This window comes from Kwoniella shivajii, chromosome 2 (assembly GCF_035658355.1).
Source record: "Kwoniella shivajii chromosome 2, complete sequence".
NCBI classification, from domain to species: Eukaryota; Fungi; Basidiomycota; class Tremellomycetes; order Tremellales; family Cryptococcaceae; genus Kwoniella; species Kwoniella shivajii.
Window position 1 is genome coordinate 993331 of NC_085909.1, and position 13336 is coordinate 1006666.

The 13336-nt window shown below is 43.6% G+C and overlaps 4 protein-coding genes across 4 annotated transcripts; 2 read left to right on the forward strand and 2 right to left on the reverse strand.

Annotated features, from left to right (window-relative positions):
• Positions 1-75: 75 nt before the first annotated feature.
• Positions 76-4235, forward strand: IL334_001724 (uncharacterized protein; the record flags this gene model as incomplete). Its single annotated transcript, XM_062933479.1, has 19 exons — positions 76-156; positions 271-393; positions 457-540; positions 609-787; positions 854-1023; positions 1144-1399; positions 1456-1537; positions 1594-1730; positions 1782-2002; positions 2057-2248; positions 2311-2489; positions 2547-2672; positions 2721-3072; positions 3128-3279; positions 3331-3420; positions 3505-3614; positions 3702-3853; positions 3912-4031; positions 4093-4235. The coding sequence occupies 19 exons, from the start codon at positions 76-78 to the stop codon at positions 4233-4235; spliced, it is 2949 nt and encodes a 982-aa protein (XP_062789530.1).
• Positions 4236-4751: 516 nt separating this feature from the next.
• IL334_001725 (3-methyl-2-oxobutanoate hydroxymethyltransferase) lies at positions 4752-8366 on the reverse strand (the record flags this gene model as incomplete). The annotated part of the gene is made up of 7 exons (XM_062933480.1): positions 4752-5782; positions 5844-6260; positions 6387-7095; positions 7167-7228; positions 7291-7397; positions 7467-7752; positions 7880-8366. 7 exons carry the CDS (start codon positions 8364-8366, stop codon positions 4752-4754), a joined length of 3099 nt encoding a protein of 1032 aa, XP_062789531.1.
• Positions 8367-8747: 381 nt separating this feature from the next.
• On the reverse strand, positions 8748-11761 carry IL334_001726 (uncharacterized protein; the record flags this gene model as incomplete). The annotated part of the gene is made up of 18 exons (XM_062933481.1): positions 8748-8770; positions 8829-8884; positions 8944-8992; positions 9044-9060; positions 9127-9594; positions 9659-9813; positions 9865-9918; positions 9969-10024; positions 10077-10230; positions 10295-10423; positions 10488-10622; positions 10677-10778; positions 10840-10962; positions 11023-11239; positions 11300-11331; positions 11462-11509; positions 11573-11602; positions 11672-11761. The coding sequence occupies 18 exons, from the start codon at positions 11759-11761 to the stop codon at positions 8748-8750; spliced, it is 1938 nt and encodes a 645-aa protein (XP_062789532.1).
• An 833-nt stretch (positions 11762-12594) lies between these two features.
• IL334_001727 (uncharacterized protein) lies at positions 12595-12956 on the forward strand (the record flags this gene model as incomplete). Its single annotated transcript, XM_062933482.1, has 2 exons — positions 12595-12651; positions 12783-12956. 2 exons carry the CDS (start codon positions 12595-12597, stop codon positions 12954-12956), a joined length of 231 nt encoding a protein of 76 aa, XP_062789533.1.
• Positions 12957-13336: the final 380 nt, after the last annotated feature.

Consider the following 13336-nt stretch of genomic DNA (forward strand, 5'->3'; position numbering starts at 1 on the left):
CGAGTCGTTGATAAGAATACAACCCACTTGATCCAAGTTCGAGCTCAGCGTGGGAAGCTATGAAGCGTCGAAGAGATGAAAGTGCTTTGTGTCGCTGAAAAGCCAAGTATAGCAAAGAGTATCACAGAGATTTTATCTGGAGGACATTGGACACATGTGAGTTTTCTATATTCATATAGCTGTCCATCGAGCTATCAACCTGTCAAGCGAAGGCAAATTTCTCCCGAAAGTGATCTCCTTTACGAAGCTTACTTATCATGTCGTGTGTAGCGAAATAGCCCTCATAAATATATCAGAAACTACGATTTCGACTATAACCTTCCACCTCCACTAGGTCAAGGAAGAGGAGCCGCATTTACAGTAACAGCTGTTTTGGGCCATCTCACAAGCTCAGTAAGTGGTAGTATCTTAGTTAAGTCAAGTACTCTTCTCCGAATCTAGCTAATAAAGTCACAGGATTTTGACGATGATCATAGAAAATGGAGTTCTTGTGATCCTTTCGCCTTATTCGATGCTCCTATACTCACCTATGTTAGCAAAGTATGTCACCTCATTCCTCCCTGAGTGCCAATTCAATAGTTTGCTTACATCAATGATACTTGTTACAGGACCTGAAGAAAGTCGAACAAAATCTACAGTCAGAAGCCAGACATGCGAATTTGTTGATGATTTGGACAGATTGTGATAGAGAAGGTGAACATATAGGTTCAGAGGTAGCTTCAGTATGTCGAAGGGTCAATCAAAATCTGATCGTGAAGAGAGCTAGATTCAGTGCCATTATAGCTGCGTAAGCTGCCTCGTCCTCACTGACAACTAATAAACAGCTTACAGATGTGTGTGCCTAACGTCTCAGACAAATCCATCAAGCTGCTCGTCAAGCCAACGATTTAGATGTACGTCAAGCCGATGCTGTAGAAGCTAGAATTTCATTAGATTTAAGAATAGGTGCAGCGTTCACTAGATTGATGACAATGAGTCTGCAAGTCAGAATACCAGAATTGGCAGAACAGGTCGTTAGTTATGGTACGTTCTGTTTCACCTGAACTTAGATATTTCATGACTTGACACCAGCTCCTCTATCTGTTGGCGGTGTATACATCGGTCCACCTCAATTGATTATTACCTACCTGGCCTTTCACATAGGTCCTTGTCAATTCCCAACGCTGGGCTTCGTCGTCGATCAATACAACCGCGAACAATCCTTCGTTCCAGAAACATTCTGGTACATATACGTCTGTATCGAAAGAACAGATGAAGAAGGAGAAGTAAGAACGGTAGAATTCAAATGGAGGAGAAATCATCTTTTCGATATGGATATAGCTGCTGTTCTTTACGAGCAATGTGCAATGGATCCAGAGGCAACAGTAGTAAAAGTGGAAACTAAACCTACAACCAAATGGTAAGTGATTATTGGTACCACTCTACCGGTGAGCAGGCTCTGATAAACAAAAACAGGAAACCACTTCCCTTGACAACTGTGGAATTGCAACAATCCGGTTCGAGATTACTTAGAATGGCTCCTAAACGTGTCCTTGATGTGTGTACCTCTGTTGTTGGGAAACCCTTGAATCGATCAGCTGAATATGGTTTCAGATTGCCGAAAAGCTTTATCAGAAAGGTATTCTGAGTTATCCTCGTACCGAGACCGATCAATATGACCGAGCGTTTGACTTCAATAGCTTGATCCAAAAGCAGACATTTGATAATCAGTGGGGCCAATATGCGCGGAAGTAAGTTACTTTGATAAAGCGCGATTGTCTATGGCTGATATCGTGTCGTAGATTGATAGATGGGGATTATCAACGGCCTAGGAATGGCAAGAAGAATGATAAAGCACATCCTCCGATTCATCCTACCGCTCACGCTGGAAACCTGGAAGCCGACGAGAGAAGAGTCTTCGAACTTGTCACAAGGAGGTTCTTAGCTTCATGTTCTAAGAACGCAGAAGGAAAAACTACCACTGCGGAGATAAATATTGCTGATGAGATCTTTCATACAAGTGGTAAGCTGATTCAAACCCGAATCATCGAAAGCATCTCACACGCCGCTGTTTTAGGTCTTGTCATCACTCAACGAAATTATCTCGAAGTTTATCCTTATGACAAATGGTCCGATTCCGCTTTACCAGATTTCCAAGAAGGAGAATTATTTACGCCGACCATCATCGAGCTGAAGGACGGTAGTACCTCAAGACCGAATCTGCTTACTGAAGCAGATCTCGTAGGATTGATGGACAAGAATGGGATTGGTAGGTCAATCCAGGCGATGAATAGTTGTGCTCTGTATTCAGTTACTGATTCGCTGGTTCAGGTACCGATGCTACCATCGCTGAACATATATCAAAAATCATCGAAAGGCAATATGTAAACGAAAAGCAAGAACAAAAGACTAAATATCTCGTCCCTTCTCAACTTGGTGTAGGTTTGGTAGAAGGCTATGATAAGATCGGCTTTGATAGATCCCTGAGCAAGCCTCATTTACGTCGAGAGGTTAGCTATAAATCTTTTTACTGTCCCGATGAGTAAGAGCTGACATAGCCGCATAAGACTGAACACCGTATGCAGCTAGTATGCGACGGAGCCAAGGTCAAGCGAGAAATCCTGGATCAAACGATTGATGAGTACAAAGAGGTTTTTATTAGAGCTAGACGAGATTTCGAGGTTGTAATTGAAGTGAGGCAACCCATAAGAAAATCGAAGAGCTAGCTGACATTCTAGCAGAGTGTCATTGATTACCTGCATGGAAGGGGGGAAGCTCAAGAGGCTTTGAGAGCAGCTGCGCAGAGTCGGAGAGGAAGAGGAGCTGTTAGAGGAGATCGAGGTGGTAGAGGTGGCAGAGGAGCTGCACTACCTCGAGGGGCCAGAGGCAATCAAGTTGATGACGATGAAGACGACGATGATGGGAATGAAGGAGGGCCGCCAAGAGGAGGAGGCAGAACGAGGGCGACAAGAGGCAGAGGGACCTCAACCAGAGGAACAAGCTCGAGAGGAAGAGGAGCAAGAGGAGCTGGAGCCATTGAAACCAGCAGAGGAGATGTTGAAACGTCGAGGAAAAGAAACTTTGACCGTAACAGTAAGTTCACCTACCATCCCTTCTCACGCCGGCGGGTGGAAAGCTGACCGGCCAGGTTCAAACGACGGCCCACCTGATGATACTCCTAAAAGGTGTAATTGCGATCTGCCTGCCGTGTCTAGAAAAGTCCAAAAAGCCGATTCTGCACATGTTGGAAGACAGTTCTGGACTTGTCAAAAACCGCAAGGGGAGCAATGTGGATATTTCGCGAGTTTGTTGAGTTCATATGCAAAGAGCTCCAACTGATATCAGGTATAGGAATGGGCGGAGGAAGGTACTTCAGCGTCGATGACCACTGGGAACGCTCTGTCGCGGAGTCAGCCGCCCGCCAAGAAACAACGACCTTCGGTAAGTACTCTACTTGGCCCATTAATCATTGCTCTGTCCGTTCAAGAAGAAAGTACCAGCTGATCGATATATATATATATTCAGAGCCGAAACGAGGTTCGCGGTAATGATCAACATATTCGATGCAATTGCGATTTGGAGGCGAAGTTTGGCTCAGTAATGAAAGATGGGCCAAATAAAGGCAAACAATTCTGGTGAGTACTATGATAGATCCCATCTCATTTATGATAGCGGTCGTGACATGGTGATATTGTGGTCAGCTCATCTGATGAATGCTGTAGGGCATGTCCGAATAATCCTCGAGCAAGCTGTGGGTTTTTCGAGTGGGCAGACGAAAATGGTGCATCTGGTTCTGGTAGTGGATATGCCCCCGGCCTTTCTGGGGGCGGTGGCGCAGGGAGATCCAGTGCAGGAGGAGGTAATACAGGAGGAGGTAAGTCATTCTTATCGTGAGTGGACTGATTCGGTGAGCTGACTAGAATCAACGTTAGAATGCTTCAAGTGTGGTCAGAACGGACACTGGTCTAAGGATTGTCCCAACGAGGGATCAGGGAATTATGGAGGTGGGGGTCGAACAATTAGTGGAGGAGGAGGAGCAGGTAGCACAGGTGGTAGGTTCGCTTTCTCATGAACGGCTAAACTCATGTGCAGGCTGATATCCTGATTGCACAGATTGCTTCAAATGTGGCGGAAGTGGTCATTGGTCAAACAATTGTCCCAACGATGGTGGTGGATATAGCAGTGGCGGTCGAGGTGGAGGTAGAGGCAGGGGTAGTTCAAAATCAAGAGGTAGAGCTAAGGGCAGGGGAAGATGATCTTAGTTTGATCGCATCAAAAATGTCGAGATCTATCCAAATCACCTGTATCATACATGTCTGTTGTAAACTCTCATTTCACGATCATCAGCAAGCAACATCATCGATAAAGCACTTTATATTTCCATATCATCCGCGAATGCATTCCGTCACGGCATCATAGTTTAAACAGGAAAGGCTATTGCTATCGTCACGGTACCTGGGATCGGTGTGTATGGACAAAGATGTTGTCTCACAAGGCTGATCTTCGAAGTCGCGAGTTGATGTCGAGACGCAGTGTTGCGCAAAATGATCAAGACCGACGTGTCGCTCGACAAGAAGACAAAAAGGTATGAATGGATAATATAGATGATTATGCATCTACGATAGTCATGAGTTACTGAGTTGAGATGTTTTATGATAAGATATCTAATGTGTTGGGGATTTATGTACAACATTCTACTCTACACTATAATCATTAGGAGTCATGAAGGAACCTTATTCTATTGTTCTCGATTTTTTCCATCCTTTCGTTCGTCAAGGTGATTGATTATTGACCTTTGCCTCCTCTAACAATGTGAGGAAACCATCCCATTCATCTTTCTTCATGTTGTAGCTTTCTTTCGTATCAGGGAAAGACCTATCTTTAACAGCTTGTACATATTGGTTGATGGCGTATTTTGATGCCATTCCAATTGAACCGAACTGTCTTACGAATCTAGGAGATGCAGATGGTTTCTTTGGTGTTGGTAATGTCAGTTCTGAAGCTTGTTGTAATTGGTTTGGTGTTTCGACTAAAGTTGATTCCTTTGCATCATCGCCAACTATATCTTCTTGAGAATACGTTCCGAGTACGTCCGTTATGACTAATACTTGTCCATTCGTACCATTTCCAGCTCCGATACCGATCGTGATGATATCTAAATCATCAGTGATTTTCTTAGCTACATTATGTGGAATAGCTTCAAGTAATAGACCAAATGCTCCGGCATCTTTCATTTCGGAAGCAGTTTGATATATTTCATAAGCGCTTTGAGCTGTTCTTCCTTGAACCAAATAACCAGATAAAGACGTCGCCCGTTGAGGTTGTAGACCTAAATGAGGCATAACAGGTATTCCAATTTCTGATAATTTTCGAACTAGTGGTATGATTTCTACTCCACCTTCAATCTTCACTCCATCCACTCCACTTTCTTTGATCAATTTGATCACGTTTCTAACTCCTTCTTCTAATGATACTTCGAATGAACCGAATGGTAAATCTGCGAAAACAAATGGCGTTTTAGATCCTCTTGTAACTGCTTTAGCATGGTGAATGATTTCTTCCAAAGTTATTTGAGTCGTCGAATCATGACCCAAACAAACTTGGGAAAGCGAATCTCCAACTAGAGTCATATCTACACCACATGATTCGGAAAGCAATGCAGTGGGATAGTCATAAGCTGTAAGAACAGTAATGGGGGTATCGGATTTGGAAAGTTTTCTGAGAGTGGAGAGAGTTACTTTTGGTCGAGGAGGAGGTCGAGCGGACATAGATCGAGTCTGTAGTGGATTTGATGATCTAGTGACTAAAGCAGAGGTGAATTTTAGCTGTGGTCCGATAACCAACGAGAGGAGTCTGTCACTCACTCTGTACCGTATGACGCGATGGGGTCATGGTCATATTACTGAAACCTCTCTTTTGACCACTTTTGCTGAATGGCCCCTCCGTTTGATACGATTTTCGAAATGAGTCTGAGCTCGATGATTCTCCTTCCAGATCAGCTTCTTCGATGACTTCAGCTTTTGGAAGCTTGATCCCTAGACTCTCCAATTCCTTTAAAGTTGCAGAGTCATTATCCGATCTCTCTTCAGCTGAGGCAGCGAGAAGTTCGTTTAAAACCTCATCATCATTTTGTGTTTTGTTCAGCCTTCTGACACCTCGTGTTCGGACCACAGGTGTGGCTTTGGGAGTATGAGGGAAGATATCTCCCCAGGAGGATTTACGAGCATCATGGTAGCCTTGTTTCGAGTGAGATTTGGAATATGTCAATCGTTGGATATTGCCTTTTGTTTTGAACACATCAGCTTGTCTCCTGGTGTAGATGTGATAAATGGAACATGAGTTGCGATATGGCAGAGGCACAAAACGTATGTGAAGATGGAAACGAAGGATCAATTAAGAAAACTCACCATCGGGGCAACAAGCATCCATAGTTACATGACCACTCCTTTTCATGGGCGGAGCGACAAGCCTAGGCCAGGAATACGCTTCTTCCCTTAGGCCGTTCTGCATCTTTTGTTTATCTTCTGCATCCAACTCCACACGATCATGTTCATTCACATGTTCTTGCTCGGGTAGATTGACGACTTCTAATATACCTTCATGTCCTTCTATCTCTCTCAAGACACTCCTACCGTCTTGCTTCAATCTTGATCTCGCCAGTTCTTCTTTACCCACTCCACCCAACCTCCCAAGGGAGCTTTTAGGCATACCCCTAAAAGTAGGCTCGTCTGGTAAGTTTGAGATCGGCCTTTCTCCTCTTGCTATAACAACATAACAATAACCAGTATCCTCTTCTCCTCTATTTGAGTGTTTGGTCTTTCTGACGAACGAAGGTCGCTGAATTCGTTGACTGAAGCTACATTTGTCCTCTGTGGAAACCAACGGGCAGATTCCATCATGAGGACAAGGAGCCAAGACATGCAATGGGTCGTCTGAATTTGATTGGTCTAGAAGATATGATCGCGCTCGAGAAATAGCTTGCCATCCTGTAGGAGTAGACTTGTCTATCAGGACGATGTACGGCGATTTCAAGGATAGAAGTTGGTTGAGGTGAGTCTGCTGGGAAGGTTGAGTAGGTAATGTTGACAGTAAGAAGGTAGATAGAACGACAGCGGGCTGTAGAAGGACGTCAAGATTCAGTCAATTGTCAGAAGAGCGTGTTGATGGTATTCCAGATGATGACTCACACGATGATCGGAAGGAACATGTTTGCGATTGAAATGGACATCAGCAGCTTGCTCAGATACGTCTAACAAATAACAATTTGTTAGCCTACTACAGCTCGAATGATTACAAAGGGGATAGACTCACCTTCCATAATCTTTTGAGCAAGGTCTAGACTGTGTCTAGAAGAATGTACCAGTTGTATTTTCAGGTTATCGCTTGTGGATGATTCTAAGAATGCATCGATCGTTGCCCTGTCAAAAAGTAGTACAGGCTCCTGGTCAGTATGAATCTACGTGTGACGAGAGCAGCAGAATACGTACCATGACCCAGAGCCTAATCCACCTGAATACTCCACGATCTCCTTCTTTTCAGCAGTCGTAGATCTATCCAACCATCCTTTCCCTAATCGTCTTTCCAACTCCTCAAATACGTTTCTGACAACTCCATATTCACCAGGTAAGATACCGGCAGCTTTTGCAAGTTCACCTTCTACTGTCTTTCTGGGTCTGCTTGATCGATGGTCTACTTTTTCTTCTCTTGATCTTCTTGACGATGATGAAGGTAGGGATAAATAGGATTGTCGTAATGTGCGTGGATTGTCCAGCTCTACAAAACAATGAAGAAAATATATATATGTCAGCTCAATTACACACGAGATGGTAAGTGACTAGCAAGATACAGAAGGTTCCGCAACATATAATGCTGCATTACGGAGAGATGATCTTGGACTTACGATCGATTTGACGTTGAATGCCATTCTTCAAGTGATCAGGCAAAACTACCACGCCGACTCTTTTGCTTCCCAAAACAGTTGCCGGCGATCTTCTTTCTTCCCTTCTACTAAAATCGAATTCGCCTACTTCCTCTTCATCATACTTGGATGAATCCAATTCATCTAGATCTTCCACTATCAACCCGAATTTGTGTTGACTTTTACTTGATGAAGGATGTGAATCATCTACTAACTCTAAATCTGGTATTGTCATTTTACCTTTTCCTTTCGATGTTGACTTTAAGCTACGTTTAGGTCCCATTCCCATGCCCATATCTCCCTCTTTGATCAAGTCATGGAAGCTATCGTCCAATGTAGGTGAAGGTGCTTGACCCACGACCTGACCTTGGGTAGAAGAAGCTCGTACGACAAAAGTGGAGGTGAAATGTCGTTTGCGACAACCCGTAATAACGTTTTGTCGAACGAGTCGAGCTGGTCGAGGCAGCATTTTGGTACCCGAAAGCCTTATGACTTGAAGATGAGGACACAGTATCAGAAGCCAAGGGAAATGGGATTTTACTGATTTAAGGTTATATGATTTACAGATGAAAGCAAAAGCAAAACTCGTAATTGTCAAAATATCTTCATCTCACATTTACGAACGATCTCAAAGGTACATGTCACGTGATCATGAACCTTCACCTCCACCTGCTGATGGGGAACTTTTGATCATAAACTGGCATACGATACATGACAAAACGGGAAACAACACTCCAACTTCATATCTTCTTGACGACGATGCTGAAACTGACAGAGAAAAAGACTCAAAGCCCTGGAATATGTACAAAGGTGGAGTAATACAAACTTTCAAAAAAGTCTCAATTCCCCTCTACGCCTTGACTTTCCCAATGACTGAGACCAACGATGTCCATGTCAGTATCAAAACGTGGCTTTAAATGATGAGGCTTACCTGTATCAGGAGCGTATTTTGAGATGGCATTGGGAGGATGGATCATGGCGAATTCTCTGGATGCGGGAAATATGATTAGCTGGCATTCAGAACTTGTGAGAGCCATCCAGCTCACTCTGTAGCATCTCTTCCTGCGTAAAGCAGAATTGCCTTGGCACCACCGGCTACCGTAGATGTCAGCGGTCTGTTCTTGAGAGCTTATGTTGGCAACTTACGATGGTCGGCCAAGAAGCTGTTCGTGAACATGCATATCAGCTACCACTTCTGTTCGAACTGTTGCTACAGCGAATTCGCTTACTTTGTCACATCCAAAACTTCACCATCAATGATAACCCAACAATCATTTTCCTTGTTATGCTTGCCAACCTCTTCAACAGTATACTCTCCTTTTGTTTTCCCGCCAGTCTTCTTGTCTTCCTTGGTTTCTGGTAATTTCTCTTGCTCGACTTGGGCTAAAGTCCTGTCACCTTCTTTTGCTGGTTGGGAGTTGGCAGGAACGGAACCATCTTGCGCTCCTTGTCTTGTGCCATGAACTTCAGTCTGTTGGCCTCCTCCTGAAGATGAAAAAGATTGAGAACCGGAGTCGGAGTTGGCCCAAGAGAACTCCAGGTTGACATTTTTGGAGTTTGGATCGACTCGGATTTTAGTTTCGAGCAAGTGGCCGGCAACATTTGATAATCGATTGGCAGCTCGTTCGTTGGCGAGCTGAGAAAGGAGATATGATGACACCGCATCACCTGCGACTCGACCAAAGACGACGCAACCACTATGGACGGATGCGATTACATGAGCGCAGTGATCGACATCAATCATACGCTTGTGTCACTTACAGAAGAGAACTTCCACCGAGCCTGTTTGCACCATGGACACCACCAGCCAATTCACCGCAAGCATAGAGACCTGGAATAGGTCTTGAGCTGGAATCATGTACAGCAGAGTCGGTGCCAATTTCAAGACCACCCATGGTGTAATGTAAGACGGGAGTCTGTATCTTCTGTTAGCTGCATCTAGAAATCATTAAAATGGCTCAGCTTACCATGAGAGCGACATGGTAAATGTCATCCATTTTGAAATCACCGCCACTGAAGAACTGGGATATCTGTTAGCTTTCCAATCTACAAGTCTTGTATGACAGCTTACCTTCTTGCCAAATGGGTCTGTACCAGGGCTCTTAGCATATTTGTTGTGGTCATCGACTGGTCCCAGAGGTTTAGCTTAAATATGTCCTGACGAGGGTATTTAGCTTACATGTCTTCTTCAAAGCCTCAGGTTTGACACCCATCTCTTTAGCAAGCTCTTCGCCGCTATTGAACTTCTTCATAAGTCCCCGACCAACATAATGCTTGCAGTGCCATTCAATCTCTTTGCTTGACTGCCCGTTAAGCACAAGTCGAATAGGGAACTATTCAGTCGAAGTCTTCGAGTAAGTTCTTGAAATTGTCAAGGTAGTAAAGTGTGACACCTACTTTATTATTCTCCCACATCTTACCAGTGACATAGTCTCGATGCTGGAGTTCATCGACGAATCGACTACCTGTGTTGTCCAGGAGAAGACCACCGACACCTCGTAACGCTTCGGCAGCCAAGAACTTGACCTAAGATGTTGAAGTGAGTAAGTGTCAATGACATTAAAATGGTAATCGATCGCTTGCTACCTACTTTGGCATCGGGCTCTTTAGGATCTACCAAACCAGTAGGGTGAACCTGTACTTTCTCAAGATCGATACCTTTAGCACCAATAGCCATGGCCATCTTGTGTCCATCACCAGTACAGTGATCTCCATTTGTGGTTGGCTATTCTATATGTCAGCGGAAGTTGACAATAAGAGAAAGGGGAGGTTGACTCACCAAGTCATAATATTCAGGTCGGTGTTTCTTGAGTAATGAATCACCCGTGAAATCGGCTGCGTAACCACCAGTGGCAAGAATGACTGGACCTTGTTCGATGAACTATGTGCATGACTATCAGCTGCGATTCCCACAAGAGTCGAGGAAAGAAGTGGTGATATACCTTTTGACCATCTTTCTCATATTCTACACCGACAATTTTACCTCCCTCATCAAGGAGTTTGGTGACTTTCGCTTTCTTCAACACCTTGACTCTGTCAGGTGAACTTTCCGCCAAGTCTTCGAGCTACCATTGAGAATAGTTAGCTATGCACAAGTTTCGTCACGAGCAACCGGAGTAGCTAACCTTTTCCATGAGAGCATAAGTGATAGTCATACCAGGGAATTGTTGACCACCTCTATGTGTTCTTTTCTCTGAGTGACCACCAAGTCGAGATACTTTTGATAAGTCGAGATTGAACCTTTCGACCAGCCAATTGACCGCGTCACCTGATTTATAAGTTAACACTTTGATTAAATCATCTCGGGCTAATTCTCTTGCAGACTTCTTGGTATCGGCAAAGCTGAAGTCCTAGTCAGTACAACTTAATTTGATGAAGATGAAAGGTGAGATAGATATGTACAATTTAGCGGATGAGTCTGGTATACCGAGATCCTGTTAATTCGATTGTCAGAATTAGCTTTACCTCGACAAGTGGATTAATTGGAAAGCTAACGAACTTGTTGAGCCTACAAGAAAGTGGTCAGCTAGATAATCACGCTATATTGGAAGATACGCAGCTTACCTGAGTTGCAGCACCATTGATACCACTCGTAGCTTTCGTAGAGTTACCCTATAAATACAGCTTTATCAGCAGTTGTCCGAGTATCTTACCCTGTCGTTCAACTGAACTTACACCCATGAAGCTATTCTTGTCAAGGAGAATCTGATATATTCAGTGGGATCAGCTTCATCTATCAACAGGTACTATGGTGAAGTCAGAATGGACACTCACGACATTACCACCTCTTTCTAACACTGTGTGGGCGGCTGAAAGTCCTGATAGACCACCACCGACAATAATCACTTTTGCGTTCGAAGACATTCTGAGCTTGTCTTTTGTTGGTAATACAAAGGGAGACAGATGAGATATATAGAAGAAGAAGTGATACAATTGAAGAGATAGGAGAGTCTTATATTCGCGTCAAAGCTGTTCGAGTTCTTCCTAGATGCTTGTTTGACTGATAGACGATAGAGAAAACTTGGAAGTGATCTTATGTGGAAAGAGATTGAATTGGAATGCTAATTCTGATTAAACATACGATTGAAGCAAAGTCATTAACCGGTCGACCAACAAGATTTTACCAGTCAGTCATACAGTTTCATACATATTAATCAACGAAGCATTTGACATGAAATAACGAGCGAGGGAACCCACATGCACAATTGCGGGGAAACAAACAGAGGTAACAATGGTGAAATTACCAGTCTGGGTAATAACCGGTCATAGCGAATACCCGGACATAGATCTGTATAAGGAAGATTATGTAATCTCACTTTCCATGACCTCCACGTTGCCACGCGGATATTGCGTTTTGATTAGCTTCGACGTGTTGATACGAAACAGAGAGAAAGAAAAGTGAAGGTGATTCTAGAGGATACAGGTAAGGAAGAAGGTGCACCCAAATAGCAATTCACAGCAAACAAGATCCGAAAGAGAAGACCCGCTGGTACACTTCGCACACTTAACAGATACAATAGCAATCGAAAATGGTCAGTGATGCCTTCCTCTCGATGAATAGAGGTAGAAAAATAGCTGACATATGTTGAATATACTTGTTTCACTCGTTCGTATTTTGCCCTTGCGATCGATACTCCCGGCATTTTTCTGTACTTGTTCATACATAGGCAACATCAGATAAACTGCTGGGAGGATCTATGCTTTTCATAGCAGGATTTGTTTTCATCTACTATACGATATGGGCACTATTACTTGTAAGTCATCTGTCCATGGTTTTCCGCTTCATCCTTTCACGACCACCCAAATTACGATATACGTACCGCTCAATTGCAGATGAGCGATCCCTGATGCTAACAGGGTGTGCCCGCACAATGCCATCTTTTAGCCATTCTTATCTTCTGATTCGCCGGTACAATCACTCTTCCCCGCAAGAGAGTGGGCAATCAAACTTCCTTTGTTGATCTTACTGTCGGGTATATCAGCTGTAGGGTTATTCTTCGCCAGAGTCATGTTGAGTGAAGCCAGAAAGAAGGCGGTCAAAGGTGGAAAAAAGGTTTAATGATAATATTACATGTGTATATGTATAAAGATATGATTAGATGGTTGCAGACGATATTGGTATCGTCTCATTTCGTCACTTCGTCATTTCTCAACCTAAACTACCGATAGACGGTCTTTCTTTCTCAAAGCCTACCCGTCAACAATTGTGGTTGTCCACAGCTTGCACTCCTCATCTTACACGTAACTTGTGTTTCAACTTGTTTCAATATTGACATGTCACCAAAATACATCTCGTCATGCACACTCATGGTTTGAATCTAACATTACTATGAGTGAAGTATATAGACTATAAAAGCAGATCGTTTCTCCTTTCTATTCCCATCATTGAGTCGTATGGAGGAAAGCGAGGATCGAAGAAAAACGAATGAAAAGAGCCTA